Here is a 20203-nt window from a genome sequence, read left to right on the forward strand (position 1 = left end):
CTGGCCAGATAGATCCAAATAAAAGCTTTTTCCGTCTTGAAAAATTAATACTCATAAAATGTCTTTGGCCTGTAGAATACCACTGAGTTAATTTTGAGACTTCTGTGGTAGGCATTCACTCCTAATATTTCAGTATGCTTCTTTCTTTAAAAAAACAAAACAAAAGCAAGTGTTGATTAGAAGGCCTTGCCACCACTGATAGGATATGTGAAGGAAAAACTGATACAAAGTGTTATTAAATTGAAACATAGCACCCTGAGGTATCTGTTACTGAATTGCCGAAGCCTTGGAAATTAAAGGAAGCTGACTTCATTGCCAAAATGAAAATTAAAATGCAATGTGGAAAAATATTTTAATGTTTTGTTCCCATTTTTTTTTGCTAATTTTTCTTTTCAGGGATCAAGAATCCGGTTTCAGTTGCAAATAGGTTGTTGTGTGAAGGGCAGAAGGGAAAACTCTCTGCTGGCAGAATTCCACCTTGGTAATTGCTTTGTTCTGCTTGTCTTTACTTTAGTCTTACGTCTCTACTGCATGCGATATTTGAAGGCTATAACTTATCCAAAGAAGGCTGATGCTGTTTTACATACCAGCTATAGCGTGCTTTTAAAAAGAAGCTAAGTTTTGTTCTCTGATCTTGAAACATCTTGTGCACTTGATGCAGCTACGTGTCGAAGCATTGTGGGTAGATGGAGATGTCAGTTTGTGATAATTTCTGTCTGTTATTATTTCCAAAGTTATGTCATACTGAATTCTTATGGTTTTTACTATATCATTTTGAAAAATCTGTGAGCGCATCAAAATGAAAATGAAATTCTACTACCTTTGCCTCTGTTTACCTTTTAAAAAAAAAAACAAGCAAGAACACACAGCTTTTAAAAAGCATGTAAAAGAATCCTGCTTCATTGACTATGTGGCTTTATTTTGTAGCTGAAACATGAAAATTTCCATTGTTTACTTGGAAGTTGTTTTAAACATGAATTTAATAGTATTTACAGCAACAATGAAAACATGCTTTATTGATATTGGTATAACACCTATATGAAAGAGGAAACTATTAAGCACATGACAACTTTGAATATTCCTGGAAAGAATCCAAGAACTGTTTTGGAATTGATTGATCTTAAAAGCATCTTATTTTCATCAACAGTTTAAATTGACAAGTAGAGATCTTGAACTCAAAGTGGTTACCTCAGTTATCATACTCACTGCAAAAATTTGTTACCGTTTGCTCACTGACTGCAATATTGGCAGATGTGTTAAATCAGCACTTACGTTGTTTGAAATTCCTATATTCAGATTTACAGATTTTACTTTCCTTACTGTGTTATTCTTCCTATAAAACTATCCAAATAGTCAGTCTGTATCTGATAGTACAGTATTCCAGTTTAAATAGTGAGGGAAACTACTATTTCAGTGTTCTGTAATGCTGCAAAGGTAGGTCACAGATTGAAAACAGGCCCTCCAAAACCAGCCCATCAACAAGCAGATTTTGCATTTAAAACTGTTTTCTTTACTAAAAGAAGGAAAGAGTGATTGTAGTTAGTGAGAACTTCTTTTTCAGAGGAGAAGTTTACTAAGGAATAGGAACTTCAATTTCAGTTGCTGCAAGTAGCTTATTTCTTGAGATTTCAGGAGAAAGCCAGCGTTTAGACAAAATACATTAAAAGGGGGTGTCAAATGGGGTGGTTGTTGGTTTTATTTATTTATTTAGTTTCAGAACAGGGGAGTTTTGTAGCCTCCTACAGGAGCAAGCACCTGTGATTTAGTTTTGTCTCTACCATCACAGTATTTTCTCTAACTGTGGCAAGGAAGAGTACCTGGGATAGTCTGTATCCTATTTTAGCATGTTTTCTGTAACTTCACGACCTAGTTTATGTTGCTATTATTTTAAAAATAACTGAATGGAAAAGAAACTATATCCTCTTGTCCTCAGAAGACAAGACTAAATCTTTCCAACACTGTGCAAGGTCTTGACTAACAAACACTGTAAAAGACAAGGGAGCTCAAATTGTCAAGGTGAGAAGTGAACTGTCTTCAAAGCCAACACATTCAGCTTATTGTGCAAATGCTTTGGATCTTATTTACCTATACATATTTCAATTTCTCCTTCCCCATTCTGAATTTTGGGTATGGATTTTATTAGAAAAAAACTAGTTACCTTGGGAACAATCTATAGTAGTGGAACACAGTAGCTTGCTTTGGTAGATGCTTCTGTATGCGCAGGGTATCCTGAGTTCGGAATGGAGCTAATGATCGTTGTAGGTGTTGACTGTTGACAATTTCATGCCTTGCCTTTCTGGCAGGGTTTGGCGTAACACATTCTTGTTCCAGGAGTGAAACATATTCCAGCACAAGCTGGGAAAATATGTTGTCAAGTAGCAAGAGAACAGCTGTATTTTTGGCGGTCTTCCCAAGTGTTAGGCTTTTAGTAATGAATTTTTATTTGTGAAGATATGCAAGTTTCATCTTGTTTCTTGTGGGCAAATAGTGCTTTGGGGAATCTTACAGATACTGCATAGCCTAAGAACCTATCTTGTTAAAGAAGCCTAGTGGTAGAGACAGCTTCTATAGCATGAGCTAAGCTAGCTTAATGTTTTCTGGCCAGGATGTTTGGCACAGGACCACATGAGAGAAATTCAGGAACTGTGAGATCAGTAGAAGTGGCATTATGGAGGGAGAGGCTTGTCTGTAAGAGAACATACGGAGGCAGTCAGTTTGGCCTGTTCACCACTGTTCTGCACCCATTTGTACAGTGACATTTCAAAATGGCACATTTCTAATTTGCAGTAGAAGAAATTCTAATGACTGTGAATTAATTTATTTGGAGATGGTAAGTTTATTGGGAAGGAGCGATCAAGTGTCCTGACTGATACATGTATGCAGTTTGCTGGGAATTGCTCTGTTGTCTGGTCATTCTGGAACACTATCTTGTGGTTGTGTTCAAAACACAGAATCCCACTATCCAAATTAAAATTTAAAAGGTTTCTAGTAGGGAATTCCTGCATGTATGAGTGTATTTGTTAAAGCTGTTTTAAGATCCTTACACCTTCTCTCATAGTTTATTCAGCTTGTTGTTGGCAGAAAGTTCTCCAGCTGTGTGTGCAATGATAGAAAATACTGAACTCTTCAATGTTACATATTATCCTGTAAGACATTCCTAATCGTTGTATAACTTTACAAAAGAAAGAACAATTATAGTTGCACAATTACACATCGGGTGGATCATCAAGAGTGGTCTTTGGTCCCAGAATAATGGATTAGAAGTTTTGTACTAATAGCTTTTAAGTTTTTTTTTTTCTATTTCATATGCTGAAATGAGGGATACCTGATCCTCCTAAGAGAAAAAAGCTTATTTACATCTTTTACTATTCACTTTAGATACGTAAGGATTGCAAGATGGTACAAATAGACCTAAATGTCTCCTTTTTTAACAATTCCTTTGTATTATTGATTTCAAAGTTCATATTTGTATCCCTTTTTCAGTATTAATAATAATCCGTATGAGAAGAAGGACTTCCCCCCTCTCCCCCCTCTGGACATGCAGGGTTTTGCAGTTTTCACTCCTGTGATGCACAGTGCTATAGACAGGATATGTATGTTGGGCAACTTGCAGGGCAGTGCATAGTCAAGGAAGTGCATAGATTGAAGATTCTCACCACCTTTTATCCCTGTTCTTAATGTCATCTGAATAATTTCTTCGATGCAAGAGTGATTTCAGAGCGATTGCTGCATTTTAAAATAAACATTACAAAATTTGTTACATTCAGGATCACCTTGACCATCTTTCATGAACCTAACCCTCTTCTGCCACTTCTGTTCAGCTCAATGTAGCCTGTCTCCATACTGCCCATATTAAATGGTCCTGTTTGGAGCAAACATCACCAGGAGAACCATGTTCTTGTGAAAATTTGCCTAAAAGGACCATTTTAAGAGTCCTTTGCCTGCATTTTCACTTACTGTGTTGTAGTTCCCCTGGAATTGGAAGGCACATCTAAATGTGGACTTGGTCCTAGGAGGACTTTTTCATCTTCTGTGTGTTCGGAGCCTGTAGCAGCTGCAGAGTACTCTTCATTTGATACATTTGCATCTTTTTATCTTGTTTGTGTAGAACCAACTTTCAGGGTAGCAGAGCACAAACTGTCATTCATCCTTTGTTTTTGTTTTGTTTTTGTTTTCCCTTTTGGGAAAAAATGTATTTTGAACTAGCCTAAAGGCTTTTGAGACTCAGTAGAGTTTTGGCTGCTTTCTGTAGCCCACGGGCTTTGTTCCCTATTTTCCCTCTTCCTCGGTTAATCATGCTTGGTGGTAGCTGCATAGGGTTAGTTTTGCTTTTATGCCAGCTTAAACTATAGCCCTGTTCATTCTTGCCTGCTGCAGCTCTTCTACATAGGTATATGGATGTGTCTTATGGCACCCAAAGTAGTTTCCTAAGTGCCTGACTGCTGGTTCCCACCTTCCCACCTCCCTGTGATCTCTGGCTGTGAGCTGAACCAGATCACAGAAACTTGCTTTTTGGACTGGTGTGAAGACTATTTAGTCTTGTTTAGATTTATAATTATTTGGCTACCTACAGAGCTGAGTTCATGCTGTATGTCTGTAGGATTTGCTAACTAGCTATCTCGGTATCAGTTTAGAGGAGGGAGTACAGGTGGTATGGATAACAAAGCACTGAGATCCTGATTTTTTGGCAAACTGATGATGCAACTCCTCTGTGATTATGTTGTCCTTTCAAGGCATCTGAAGTGAAAGATTAAAACAAACAAACAAACAAGCAAAAGCACTAACTATTCTTTGGGACCAGAACAGGAAAATGCTTAGTCTGTGTCCACCTTATAACCAGGGAGATGAATCCAGGAGTTAAGGACACAAGCGAGAGCAAAATAAAAGTCACGTTACTTAAGTTTTGAACAACTTAGTATATCTTGAACATTCTTGGGGGCTTTTTTTCTTGCTTTGTAAATACCAGTGACTGTTTTTGTGTCTCTAAGTATAACAGAAGCAATTGTGAGATGTCAGGAAAATGTAGCGTTTCTGACTGATCTGTGCTATTCAGGTTATCGTATGTAAGACTCCTAATATCTGATCATGGTACTTTTTGCAACTACCCTTCCTCTATTTTATTCAACAGGAAGCAGTTACTCACTTCCTGAGAATGTATAGTTGAAAGAAAACTTCTTTTAGTCAGTGGAGAATACTACTTACTTCAGTTTGGCTACAATTTGCATTTCTCTCTTATGCTGATCTGAGTGACAGATTGTTCTCGATCACTAGCTTACCTAAAAGGAGACACTTGAGTTCTCCCAAAGTACCCAGTAACTTACTCTACAGTATCTCGCAACATGAAAAAATATTTATCTGGAGCTACACTAACAATGGTAAGAAATACATGCTTAACAATTCAAATTCTTATCTAAAGCAACTTTTTTTTTTTGAGACTTAGGTAAGGAAAGACTGAACTTGTAATGGTTGTGTCATAGAAAAGATGGAAAGTACCACTGCAAAACACCACATACTGAAAGCTGCAGGTGTCAGATATAATGCTATCAAGAAAATTTGCAGCAGTAGTAATGCCAATAAATCTTCTATATCAGTAATGTTCTCAGGAATTGATAGTATTATGTGGTCAAGGAGACTTCTGCATAGCTGAAATAACTTTTTTAACCTCATATATTTTTAACCTCATATATTCATAATTCCGATATTTCTGTAAAGCTTTTTGAAATTATTCTAAGTCCTCAGTCTTTGCTTCTTTTGCCCATTAGGCAGTTGTGGTATTCTTATTTCAAAAGGGAAATAGGAAGTAGTGACTGGAAACAGGTGTCCTTTACTATGTTGCTGCTGTTGCTGTTTTTCAATAGCTTTCTGAAAATGTGTAATTTTCAACTACCACATGCCCTTTTTCAAGGATTCAGATTAATTTATCTAAGGGGAAGTGGTGTAGATAATTGAGATAACTTTTTTTTTTTTTCCTAAAAGGAACATGTCTGTGTATAACTCTTGCCATCATTCATTATCATGGCAGTATGTGCTATCTCACTACTGTAAAATGTTAAGTATTGACTACAAAAAAACTTAAATTTTTTTGTCCCACAATTATGTTAAATATTTAGTGGACTTGTCTCATTTGCAAATGCTTGATAAAACACCAGACTTATAGAAAGACAGATAGACTTCTGTCTTTCTAAATAAAACTTATTTTTAACTTGTGTCATACATCCCAAAGTAATTCTTGATATTCCAGTAGCACTGACTAACTTCACTGGAAATGTCTTACCATTTTTTTTGTCATTCATCCCATGTTGTTAGTCTTCAGGATCTTACTCAGCTGTTATAGAGAGCGAGCCTATGGACAACTTTATGCTGTTTTAGCTGCAATTAAGAGCTGGTGCTACTTGGTAATTCATTTCAAATTTAATAGCACGTGTTTTTATTCAATAGTAAACTTAACGTCAGAGCTGCATAGTCTTTTAATGAAACTACGTAAGGTTGCCAACTGAAATATAGCTGACACTTCTGTGAAATGCAGAGAGCTTACAATTTTTAAATGACCAAACCAAATAGAAAAAATAATTGCAAGGAAAGGGGGATTTGTTATATGGTTTTGTTTAAACTCCCTCTTCTGTGTCTCCTAGCTTTTTAGTTGGTGAAGGAGCTTACAGATGGGCAGTTGATCACGGGATACCAGCATGTCCTCCAGGTATCATGGCTACAAGTGAGTAAACTGGTGGTGTGAGTAGGAAGAACAGGACAGAATAATTTAAAATAGTGCCTCATACGTTGAGGTGCACATCATGTCACTGTTCTTAACATTCAACTAGCTTATGGTATTATGGTATATAAGGATGGTTAAGTTTAATCATTTTCTATTAAGTATCTAAATAGCAAAAATTAAGAACTGTTACTTCAGCTGCATTTTAGCAACATGTAATTCAAATGAATTTGTGATTCTAGGATTAAATACAACAAAGGACTTTTTTTTAATTACTATTCTTTAACCAAAATATAGACTCAAACAGCTCAAGTTGTGATCCATCTTGGATCCAAAAAGCACCAACTAGCCATGTATCTAAATAGTCTCAGATTCTGTAATTACATCCAGCTCTGATTCTTTGTCCAGGATTGTGTGTTGTAAACAGGCCATTATTATTATTTATTTTTTTAAACTTAGCTGGTCTTTTCTTCATCTAATATGGTGGGATGACCCAGTCCAGTGTGACTCAAAATATACTGTACACTAAGAGTGGCCAGGTTTCTTATAAAAGCCTTCTTTTTCTTAAAATAAACAAAGTGTTTGGGGTATATTGATACACCTTCTACAAACTAGGCTAAAAATTTGTGCATGTACCCATGGAAAGGAGGATGTAGTTCCCCTTCCTTTTCTTTCTCAGTCCCCAACCTTTTGGCAAGTGCCCTTACCATTAGTTTGTAGCTTGCTATTTTGGTGAGAACAAGCCTTATACTTCCTATTTTTCCTGTGCAGGAAATAAGTCAGAGTTCGTTACCAAGAAGACAGACAACTATACAATATTTCTTTTTTTTACAGTTTAAAAGATTGCTGCATGAAATATGTGAGTAGTCCCAGAAATTGAAACCCAGGGCTGCTATTAAGGCTTTTATTGGACGTACTTCTAAATGTAGATAAACATCCATAAGTTGCAGTTCAGAGTTGATAATACTCAGTACTCAAATGTAACCCCTGAAGTAGTAGTACTGTTACACTTGATCATACCAATTTTCATACATATTCATGATGCATTCCATTTTGAAAAAAAATTTTGATTTCTATTCTCACATGACTTAAACTTGCTCCATCTACCTGCTATTCAGATAGTATTTGCAAAACAACTTTTGGGCCCAGTTAAGCGAAACAGCTTTATTTCTTTGACTTTAGAAAAGAGGAAAAACTTCTAAAGGATTTTTTTTTGGATGTATTTTCTGTGTATGTGTAGGAGATACTCCAGAAGGAGAGTTTCTTGACTAGCTGTGTTTGAATGCACAAACGTTTACCCTGTTTCTAGTACCACTGCCTTTCTGTTGTGACAGAGATGATTAGTTTCTAACATTAATTTCCAAATGTTCTTTTATTTGCTAAAATTTACTGCGATCAGAGCAAATCTACATGTGAAGGCTTAAAAATAAGGATGACCTTACTTGGTTGACCCTACTTTGGTCTACCTAACGCAGACTGAATTTACATTGGAGACATAGAAGAAGAATAATCTCATTTGACGTATTTTCCACAAACTAGCTCCAAAAAAATAGTGATTTCTTTTTGTCTCCTCAGCACACTTAGCATATATCTATTTGGCAAAACAATTTCCATTAAAACTTCTCCAGGATTGAGAAGTTAATCCCATTGCTAAGTCAATGCAGAAATGTCGTTTCCTGTTGCAATGTCAATGAATAAAGTATTGGTATTAAATATTGGTATTGAAGTAGCCAACCACCTCCCCCTCCCACCCCCAGACATACACCCCACTTCCACCCAGGTTTATATGCAGCGAAGTACACATATATATGATTATATGCTTGAGTCACTGCACAGGATGGACCCGCTCTGGGAATGAGCTGATGCTGTGAAGCAGGCTGTGACTGTTAGGACTTGTGTGCAGACTGTCACAGAATCATAGGATATCCTGCGCTGGAAGAGACCCACAAGGATCAGCGAGTGCAACTCCTGGCCATGTAAAGGTTTTGCTAGAATGACTTCAGTTTAGGGTACTTGAAGGGTACGCTGGAAAAAAACAGTGGCAAAGAGACTTTGTAATAATGAGCAAATTTCTTAAACTGAGTTCTTCACAGATGTTCTCCAATTCTGTTGCTTTTGCATAGCTTAAATTATAGTCCATAGCCAATCGAATTTACAGAATGGAGGTGTTAGACTATTATAGCGTTGTGCTTCAGATTCCTTCTCAAAAAAAGATGAGATGAGTGTGACCACTATTTAAATAACTAAAATGGATATATAAGAAAAAAAAAACACAACAACAACAACAACAAAAACAACTGCCTGAGCAACTTAAACATTGTCATTTTCCCAAGAATTTGAGCATACTTCGTTGTGCAGGATAATCACTAGCTTGTACATTTGATTTTTCTTTAAAAAAATAAAAAAATAAAAAGGGCAAAACTAAACAAAAGCATGAAAAATCACTTCCAGAAAATAATAATACATTGATTTCCTTAACAGTCCTTAGGAAACTTACTCTCTTAAGTTGTAGACTTCTGGTTAGTGAAGCTGGAAGGTAACCACTATCACCTTGAGTGTTACATGCAATTGTTGTAGCTGAAAGCAATTGGAAACTGTCTCATGGGTAACATGCAAGAAAGTCAAAATTGTTTTTTTTTTTTTCCAGTGTTACTAGTGATTTCAGAAATTGCAGTGAAAGAGAAAGCTGTTTTCAAATAACCACAAAGGATCTCATTTGAAGTGAGCTTTTGGACTATATAATGCAAGGAATTTCAAAAATTGGGAGAGGTTTTGATTATGTTTGCTATATAGGGTTTTCGTGGAGAGTAGGGGGGGTAAATTAACTTGAAATGATCTGACTGTTGGGTAGCTGTGTAAAGTGCAGAACCAAAATAATTGCCAAATGTCAGGGAAAATATGCCGGTAACTTAATTAGAAACAAACAAACAATAACAACAACAAAACACCAAAAAAAAACCAACCACCAAAGCTCTAACTCAAACCGTAGACACATACTTGCAACAAGTATCAACAAGGAGAACTAGGTGCATATGTTCTAGCTTCTCTGTGCTGCACATGGAAAAAATATTCTTGGAGACACATTATTCTGTCTCCCTTTTCCTGGACCTGAGAAGGCAAGAGAAATGTTATACTTGCTATAAGGCTGTGGGATTGTGTGGCTGGTTTTATAGTGATGGAGCTCTCTGTATGATCAGTTACAAAGAAAGCTGCATGATCAGCTTTGTGGTCACACTCCATAATTCTCAGAGAACTTTCAAAGTATTTGAGCACCAAACTGAAATGACGTTTTAAACCATGTTATTTGTTGAACTACATTAAGGTTATGTCAAGGCTCACCTGCTTTGTCTTCTTCGGTTTGCCAAGTGTGCAAGGAAATGGGATTTCTACTGTATGTAGAAATCTGGTGGCTTCCAGTAGAGTGAGTGTTTTTTCTTTTATTTTTAAAAAAAAAAAAGATGAAATGTGATCTGCTTGCATTGCCTACAGACTGCAAAAAAGCTGAATTTAATAATTCCTGCCCATACTAGAGCCCATACAAGCATATGATAGTACTTCATTACCCTGCGTAAGAGAGACTGCTTTGAAAGTGTGATCAAAATTTTAAGAGTGTAATTACAATTTAGAAATTCTAATTGACTGTATCATGCAACCTCTCATGAATGTTGAATGTATGCTTTACTCTAAATTGGCAACATAAGTGTGAAGTACAGCTTCAACTGCCAATATCTCTGCTTGCACTACTAATAACCAAACCACTTTTATCTCTGTTTTTCAGTCCAGCCTATAGTAGATGCAAAGCAGTTGATTTGACAAAGATAACGTCGTACAAGACAACATCTTGCAATTATGCATCTTTGATGGTTGATGCCATCAGCCCTGGCTGGGTGGGAATGTGTATACTATGTATATAATGTTAAGGTGGATCTACTTTGTACAATTGTGTTTGAAAGGGGGAGTTCAATTTCTAGCAGCCTAGAAACTGGCATGAAACTGGAGATCAGCGTTAACAGCCGTAAGGCCTTTTATTTGTGAGACGGTAGTTAATGGCACTTCATTTAAAATCCAACCAAGGCATCACAAAGGGACTTTAAGTTAGAACGTCAGTTTTATATCTGAAGCTGTGGTAGACCTAATCTAGTATTTGTTGCAAAAAAAATCATAATCACTGCACAGCTAATGCTGCTGAGTATGGTCTTCCTACTTGACATAACATGGGGCTGCTTAAGTATACAGTCTTTAAAGAGAAAGAGAAGTACACTCGTGCAGTGTGCTTGTACCTCCAACTCTAATGGTGTGGAAGGGACCATAAGCACTTCAGTAAGTTGTATTCCTTAAGAGCAGGAGCACCTACATCAGTAACTGGAAACCAAGCGTAGCCAAAATTGATGCTTGAAGAAAAACGAACGAGCAGAGTGAATGTTTACCTCCTTTTCCCTACCCCATTTGCTGTCCTAGACAATAAGCTCCTGAATTAGGACTGGTTCCTGCATACCTAGAGGCGATCGATGGTATTTTGTGCTCTTGAGCCCACATTAATTTCTAGCATCAGTAAAGACCTTCACAGCTCAACTATGGTTTATTTGAATAACTACCTCTTTTTCATTAGTCCGAGATCCGCTGAATAAAATCTGCTGGTTTATTGTCAGTCACTGACTCAGAATCCTTCTTCAGTTCTTCTGCCCAGTGCTTATCTTGACAAAGTTAGCATCATCAATTTGTATCATTGTTTTGATGCTGCTATGTGTTGGTTTGGCATTCCAGTTGTAACAGGCCATTTACTCCTGCTTTGTTTTCTCTTACTTTAACCATTACAGTATTTTTTATTGTCTATGTAAGGATATTCCTTTTTACCTTATGACTGTTTGGTTTCTTTAATGAAGGAGAGACATTTCTAGATGCCATGCAGATGGTGATACTTCTACTGCCAGGATATGCCTCCCTGTGCATCGGTACTGCTAATATTTAGCCTGTCTCTCTTCCAACCCTCCTCACACCTCCTCATTTTTTCCTCCACTTCACTATTATTGCAGTAAGAAAAATGTTTGTCGTATTGCTGGAACCGTGCTAGAAGGTTCTGCCAGTAGCTCAGGGCAGTGGCATAGACTGTGATTTGGTTCTTTGGTTTTAGGATGAGAAGGAGATCTGGAGAGAAACTCAGGGGTTTGGGGGATTTTACTAAGTAGCTTGCTTATCTGCTTTGTGTAGTGGAATTTCTGAGTGCCTATCTTGGTTTAGGAAACTAAGAAGTATCTCTCAGAAGATGCTTCTTTTTAACACTAAGGGTTGGTACTTGTGTTCTATAATATGCAAATTAAATTAGCCCTGGTAAATGCAAGTATCACTTGCACACACAAAAAAACAAAAACAAAAACAAACAAAAAAAAACGGATGTGGTGTAAAGGCTCCCTGGAGCTGGACATAATATTGCAGATTCACTTGCAGTTCTGAAATCCAACCGAATGCCACCTATATGCAGGCTGTAAGTTAGCCTGGAAAAATTTTGGGCCAAAACACCCAGAAGATACTTTGAGTGAAAATCTTCCAGGGAGCAGAAAGGGCTGCCTGATGAAGAGAAAGGGGTTTCTTCCAGGATGTAGTAAGAAATGATATATTCAGCAATAGTTTACCCTGAGTCCTTGCCACAAAGGACAGATCTGTATGGCAGTGCTCTGAAAAGATAGGTTAATTCTTTTATACACTTCTGATGCAGAGTATTTTTTTCCTTTCATGCTGCTGTCTGTCAAAGTATGGCGACATGGGAAGTAGCACTAATAGTCTTTGATCTCAACAGAAGCATAAGTGGTGTTAATTTGTCATTTAAAATGGCTTTGTTAAAACAAAATTTATTTTCGTCTGTCTTTATTTGTGCCATTCATTTTAGCAACTGCTCAACAGAATTCCTTGTTGGATCATTTTAATTCCTGTGGGTTAACTAATTTGCTAGTATATTCCTTTTTAATTTTCTTCTCTCCAATAGCTGCATTCTCTTTTAATATGGAGTAAAAAGATAAAATGCAGAAAATTCCTTTGGGTTCTTTCAGTTGACTATAAGAAATGTCTGCCAGGGGGTGCTATATGATTGGTCAGAGCTCTGTGCTCCATCTGTACTCTGTACTCCAAAGACTTAAGAAGAGTTTTTGAGTTTTCTTAGTATTTTCAATTTACTGTTTGCTTTTAAACAGGCTTGCTGAACACTCATAGCTTGCATAATGTTTTGTTGCATAACAATTTGTAACGACTGTAATAGAAATAATGGAGTTTGTGTTCCTGGCTTTCTGTTCCACCACGGTAAATACAAAGGTATTGTCCTGACCTTGAGTTCTGATTTAACGAAGCTAGAAATCTGTATCTGTTACTTGAGTCTGAAAATTGAATTGTCCACTTAAATATCTTACTGGTTTTTAAGCTAGCCTGAAAGTACTGAAGTGAATTGGTATGGCTTATAAAAACATGGGAATTTTATGGAAATGTGGACTTCTTATTAAAAACTTTTTGCATTACCTTTGAGCAAGAAATGTTAGTGTACTATAATAAACAGCTGGTCAGCTACAGGACTGTTTAAAGTACACAGACCTAGAATTAATAAGTAGATATGTATCAATTTTACCATTCTCAAAAAAAAAAAAAAGAAGAAAGACTGTCTTACATTTTGTTCTGCATATACAATTCAGTAGTTTGAAGGAGTCCATGAATAGGACAATTGTAACTTTCTCTCTTTAATAATATTTTCTCTTATCTATGTTCTTTAGTCCATTTCCACCGTTTCTTACAGGCTGTGAAAGAGGACTCAGGAAAAGTTCTGTGTAGTGTCTGTGAATAGGAAGTCTAAGGCCATCAGTAATGCTACTGGAAAATTATTAGAGGTCTAGGAGTTGGAGAAGACTGTTCTTTACTGAAAGGGTTGTTAGGCTTTGGAATAGGCTGCTCAGGGAAGTGGTTGAGTCACCATCCCTGGAGGTCTTTAAAAGACATTTAGATGTAGAGCTTAGTGATATGGTTTAGTGGAGGACTTGTTAGTGTTAGGTCAGAGGCTGGACTGGGTGATCTTGGAGGTCTCTTCCAACCTAGATGATTCTGTGATTCTGTAAAACAGTAACTCGGGAACTGTGCATCAGTTTAGTGATTCCCAAGTCTCAGTCTAATGATTGCTTGGTTGTAGAGTGTCCCATTTTATATTTATAAAATTTTGCTTTTTAGTTCAATAACTCCCTTTCTGTTTGCAGGTTCATTCTAGATGGCTTAAGGTCCACAAGCTTACATGGCTGTGATCACGTTGTATCGTTCTTTCGTTATGATCCCTACAATTCAAAACTAATTATCCAGATTTGGCTTTTCTTGATTTTAAGACTGGAAAAAACACCATTTTAAGACTCATGGACTTAGATTTTTTGTGCTGCTATAGAAATCAGATTGTGGACTTTGTCTGAATCCAAATGATCTCAGTTTCTTGGTGTTCTTTCCAGCTGGTGCTTACAACTGCTGTCACTGAGAATTTGTCAATGTACACGTGCCTCTGTACAGCCACGTGCCTGCGTGCACGTACAGCAGTAGTTTCCAACAGGTCAGTTTCCTCCAAGCTCAGTCTCAAGGAGAATATCCCTTGGACATACAAAATGTCAGGTCAGTTCGAATCCTACCTGTGGGTAGATGAAACTGGGGAGGACCTGTAAATATGTTGCTAAAACTTTTCTTCATCAGAGTTGATTTTGAAGAGCTTTATCAAAGGAGGAGAGCATGCAGCGTGCAAAATTGTTGCATATACAAATACAAATGCAAATACAGAAAATTGTTTTTGAAGTTGTTCTGTTTTATGAATCAGAAAAGTCAAGTAAGGTAACGAGGGTTGCATGAGACAGAGGTGTGTGCAAGGTGACTAGGAGAAAGGATTACTGCTCTGGAATGATTTCGGGAGCGCATGTGACCAAAAGAGACTTAACAGAAGTGGTATTAGGGGGCTAATTGGATGAAAGTAAGTGAGCCTGGTTTACTGTTTGCAGTGCAGAACAGCACAGTGTAACCTCTGAACGCTAAGGGTTTAGTTCAGTGGTCAGGAGGAATTATCACAGAAGAGCGGTGTAGGACAGGGAATACAGTTGTGTTCCATTTAATCGGTTGCTGTATCATTAAATAGTAAACTGTTAAGATTTTGGGTTAAATATTTACTTGTACATAGTGTAACATAGTAACAGGAGTTATGGGAATGATCAAAGTTCCAGAGTGCCAACAGGATTAGTACAAGAGATGAAAAAATGATGTGGAATTTTTATGGCAAACAAGTGTCACACACATGACATCTCTGAACCGACTCAGACCAATGTTCTATTTCTTTTTGTTCCACTGACCTGCTTACTGCAGGTTACTTTCTCATCTATTTCTGTAAAATGGTAATAATGATGTAAAAACCCTATTAAAAAATGTATTAATTGTCTAGCCGTGGTCATACACGTGTAAGATGAAGAGCTTGTGCTAATGAATTATGTAATAAAGATTTTGTGGTTCTTTCTCATCAGTGTGCCCAGTAATACTGGAACCTTTTCAAACTGGGATAACCTGTAACATTCTAATTTTGAGTAAGATGTTCCTGTGAGACTTTTCTTCCACATTTATAGGTAATAAATAAGCACGTATTCTGACACCATCTCTGCTAATACCGACCACTCATGCAGGTGAGGGGTGTTGAGTAGGTTCTGCTTCTACCTGTTCTGTGCTCAGCCACTTAACCTACTCTGCAGGAAAACCCCTGTGCTTGCTTCAGCTTCCACAACTCTGCTGTGACTACGTATTCCACCCAGTGCTTCTACCACTGACTACAAATAGACCCAAAATGTAGGGCTTTTAGGTACAGAGTGCACATGGAGAGTTCCTGTTGGTACCTTGTGGGGTTGAAGGCAGAATGTGGAGGACTGGGAAGATGTTTTCAGGCCCTCGAAGATGATTTGTTCTTAATGGTACCCCATGCTGCATTGCAGGGGCTTGTGACAAGTGCCATAAATGTGAGAAACTGAAGTCCCGAGCTTTTAATAATGTTCTGGTTCTGCTATGCTTTTGTTGTCAGTCATTACATGTCTTTCATCTGGATGAGGCCTGAGTATGACATTTAAACGCTAACAGACAATCATTTTGTAAAGCTGTGGGTTTTTTTGTTCTTTTTTTTTCTTGTCTCCCACCAGCTCTGAAGTAGTTTTATTTATGACAGTATGTGCATAAACGAGAAAGCAAAACAGAAGGGCTGGTTATATTCTGTGGCTTCTGAGATGCAATTCTTTTAAGATTGAGTGTACGTACTATTACTGTGTAGTAATCGTCAAGGACTTTTATCTCAAGGCACATATCTGATTTTCATCTAGACTTTGAAATTCTTGAGTAAAATCAAAGGATGCTGTACAAAATTCCTTTCCATATATTTCAACAACAATACCTCTGGGCTGTACTACAGGAATTTTTCAAACTAAAATCCTGTCTGTTCCCTTACCACCCTTTTTCTAACTTCCTCCCCTTTCCAGTCAATAAGCTCTATCTCTTGCTTCCCTTTTTCCTTGGCCCAGGTGCAACATCAGGCTGATGTAGCTATATTGCATTTGTTTTAGGAAAACATACCTGTCTTCAACACTGTGTTGTCCTTTTCCTCTTCTCAAGCTTGGAATATGCTGTCTTGTTGGAGAAGGTGAGAGTGTTTTTTGTACTGTCATTTAGGACAAATGAAGTTTCTTTTTATCCTTGCATAGCAGAGTTGAGTTTTTGTTTTGCTTTAGATGTAATTTGAATTATGAACTTGCTCTGTGTTTAGGTGTTCTTCTTCTATGTACATATAAGTAACTCAGGGAAAGGAGGCACACTATTAAAGAAACCTACCCTCCTCCACTCCCAGCTCCCTAAAAATGACACCCCCTCTCAATCCTTCCTCTGCCCAAGACCCTCAGTTATTTCTGATCAAAATTCATGTCATCCTAAAGAACTGAATGAACCACGACTGGCATCTCTTTTAACATCTGCTAGCATAACAGTATGAACTTGCCCACATGACAAATATCACGGTATCTTTCATGGTAGGAGTTAGTGATTAAGTTTTGTAGATACTGTGGTGGAAGAAGCTGGGAAAGTTTGTGTATTTTTTCTAGAAAAACACTATGCTAGCTTCCTTATCATAGTCTGTTCTGTGTTTGTCATTTAAGTGTCATATTAGTTATGGGGATGTCTGCTGTACAGGGATAGGATGAGAGCGAAATGACATAAATTAGGATGTGGGAAATTCTGAATAAGTAGGAAAAAAATACGAATTTAAATTGAGGTTAATCAAATACTGGAACAGGAGCCCAGAAAATTTCTAGAATCTCCATCATTGAAGATATCCAAAATTTGACTGCATAAGTTCCTGTGCAGCACTTTTGCAATGGGCTTGCTTTTACTAGGAGGCTAGAGTACATGACCTCCTAAGGTACCTTCCAACCTACATCATTCAATGGTACTAGAAAACTGTCTTCTCCGTCTGTCTGCTTGACATCTGACATAGCTTAAGCTACACAACAAAATACGTGCCGCACCATCTCCTGGGGTTCTAGAGACCTTCTCATCCAGAAGAAGAGTCTTTGTTGGAGCAAAACACCACTGCTCCCCCATGAGATCAGCAAAGTAAAAAAGCAGTGGAGAGAAAATGCACGATAAGTCTTTACCCCAGCATACAGTTAAAAGGCAGTTGAGGTACCTGTGAACTGAAAATATTTGACACCTCGGGATGCAGCAGTTTTTTGTTAGCCAAAATTACTGCTTTGTATGAGAGTCATTCATTCTATAAACATGGACAAAGTGGTACATTGCTAACCCAATTTCCTACTTAGTTTTTCTTATCAACTAGTAAAATGTATGCTTTGCTGTCAATAATGGTCTGTCTTCTCCTGTATATATCCTTGCTTACTGCTACCACTTTGAATTAACAGTGCTAATAAGATACTGTGATCAATGATGTCCTTCAAAGCAAATCTTCATTTTTTTTTATTGTTTTGAAAAGACAAATAGTATCTTAAAGCACAAAGTAAAATCTGAAAATTGCTTAATCGCTTAGCTAGAAACTGAGGACTTGAATGGATGGAACGCATCTATTAAACTTGGCGAATGTCATATGTTGTGGAAGAAGAGGCTGGATGAGTAGCAACCAAGGTATAGTTGGAGTGATGATGCTAAGAGGTCATATAACAGCAGCCTGGATAGCTGGCAGAGCAGCTAGGAACTACCCCATGTGTTCCCAGTTTTGCTGCGGTCCTTGAGCGTATGTTCAAACTGGTAGGCATGCAAATATTGCAGAAGACTTCAGAATACCACTAGCATTCAATTCTGGAGTACAAGGAAAACTTATGTTCAGGTTTTCATGTATGGGCTTGTGTACTCTCATATTTGTCTTTCTTCTCTGGTTAGGCAGCTTTTTTCTGAATTGGCAGGAGCCAATGGCAGCAGTAGATAACAGGCTTAGGCATATATATCCCCATGTAATAGCTACTTTTTGTGAATACCGAGGCCAGGCACCACTTTTCCTCACCCGTATAAAGGTTCTGCTTGTAGATATTTGCTGTACTTACTGAAATTGTGTCAACTTGCAAATTTTCCTGTATAAAAGTTCTGCTAAAAACAATGTGCTGGCTTGGTTTATTTGGCGATACTTCAGTTTAACGAGTGCTGTTCTTGATCTATGGTTAGTTTGTTTACTCCCCCTGAATTAATATTATCAAGTGTTTGTTTTTTACCTCTTGGACCTTATTTCAAACATTAAAAAGTATTGACCAAAGTAGCTGCAACTATCAGCTCTGTATGGTAGGAAGAGTTCCTTTCGTGGTGATGGCAGATGAATACGTGTTTACAGTTTTAAGAAACTGGTATGTGTTAGTTTTTTGGAGAGAAATGCCATTTTTCTCATTATTTTTAGGTTATATACTTGAATAATTGTGTCAGGTTAAGGTTGATTTTTGTGGACTTAAAACAGGTTTAAAAGAGAGTTCACTAGATGATTTTGGTATCTGAATAGGAAGCTTCAAAGAAGTAAAATGCTCAGTCTGTGTACTGTGTGTGAGTTGTAAATGAAAGCGTTGTGTTCTTTTGGCTCTGCAGTATTGATTTTATTCATAGCCTCTTCTTGCAGCTGTTCTGGTCTTCTGAATAACAGGGATGTAGCTGTATTATGAATTTCATTTAAAATGACATTTTAAAAAGGTTATAGTTTAAATAGGAAGCCTGTGCTTTTTAACTTCCACTGAGTTAGTGACCTACCTGAATATACCTCTGCCCTCCAAATAACTTAATTTTCCATGCCTGAACAAGTGACAAAAGACGTTGTTTTCCCCTCTTTTCTCTATATTTCAATGGAAATGTTATTTCAATATGTAGATAAAATGAAGTCATAACTGATTTAAAGTAAATTTGTCAATATCTGCAGGTTATTCACGGACTGAAACTTGTAAAATGGCAACTTGTCATTTTGGACTCTTCAGCATAACATTTTTTAAATATTTTTTTTATTGTACTTTAGAAAACACTTTCATTCTGAATGTGGGACTTAGATGTGGAAAATACATGTTTGTCTTTTCAAGATCTAGGTGGTCTTTATACTGTGTTGGATTATGGAACATAAAAATATTGCTTGATTATTGTGTGGCTTTAAATATATGGGTAAACATACAGATATTCAAATAAGGTAATAAAGTAGTAGCCTAATTTTATGGATATCAGAATGAGCTCACATGGTATCTATTTACTTGTCAGCAGTCAAAAACAATAATTTTAATGCAAGCCATTTATTCCATTCTCTTCTGTGTAGCGCTGCTACTTTGCCAAACAGAGAGATATTTAGACTGACATAGCTTCCATATGTGTTCTGCAACTTGTTTCTACTAGTTATTTTACCCATCACTGTTGCTGAACAATAGTAGAACTTTTTTTCGTTTAGGAAAAGATGTAAACATCTTGTACTGGAACTTAAATACTTTGTTGTAGGCTTTTTTTATTGATGCTTTTTGCTGAGAGTGTGGGGAAAGAGACCTCCAAAATGTAAACTTATCAGTATTTGTTTAAGTTAAGTAAGTTTTATTTAGTTAAATGGTTTTGAAATATTTTTATAGGGTTTAGTTTAGCAGCTTTTAAGAGGAACAAGAGGAAGCTGGAGTTGGCTGAAAAGGTGGAAACGGATCTCATTCAACTTAAGAAAAGAAGACAATCAAATGAAAAGGTTAGTTTGTGTTTCAAATTTTATTGTGTCATTATAAGCTTACAGCTGATTGCTAATAAATTTTGTGTTGTACGTATGGTCAGACTAATGTAGCCTCAAAAGATCCTTCTCCTTGGCCACCCATATGTTCGGATGATATAATGGTAACTTAGTGCAAATTAAAACTTTCTGCCTTGCTATCTGAAAGCCAAGCTCTCACTTTGGATTTGTCTATGCTATGGAAAATGTATTTTGCCTATTTTGAAGTGGAAATAAATATGACAAATGTAAACACAAACAGA

The 20203-nt window shown here is 37.0% G+C and overlaps 1 protein-coding gene across 1 annotated transcript in view; it reads left to right on the forward strand.

Moving 5' to 3' along the window:
- The window catches only part of TASP1 (taspase 1), an 83760-nt gene that overhangs the window by 16180 nt on the left and 47377 nt on the right, over positions 1–20203 (forward strand). Inside the window, 3 exon segments of the mRNA XM_080587162.1 lie at positions 397–481; positions 6633–6712; positions 19816–19922. Of these exon segments, the coding sequence (XP_080443288.1) occupies positions 397–481; positions 6633–6712; positions 19816–19922 (272 nt within the window).

This window comes from Anser brachyrhynchus (assembly GCF_964034855.1).
Source record: "Anser brachyrhynchus genome assembly, chromosome: 3".
NCBI classification, from domain to species: Eukaryota; Metazoa; Chordata; class Aves; order Anseriformes; family Anatidae; genus Anser; species Anser brachyrhynchus.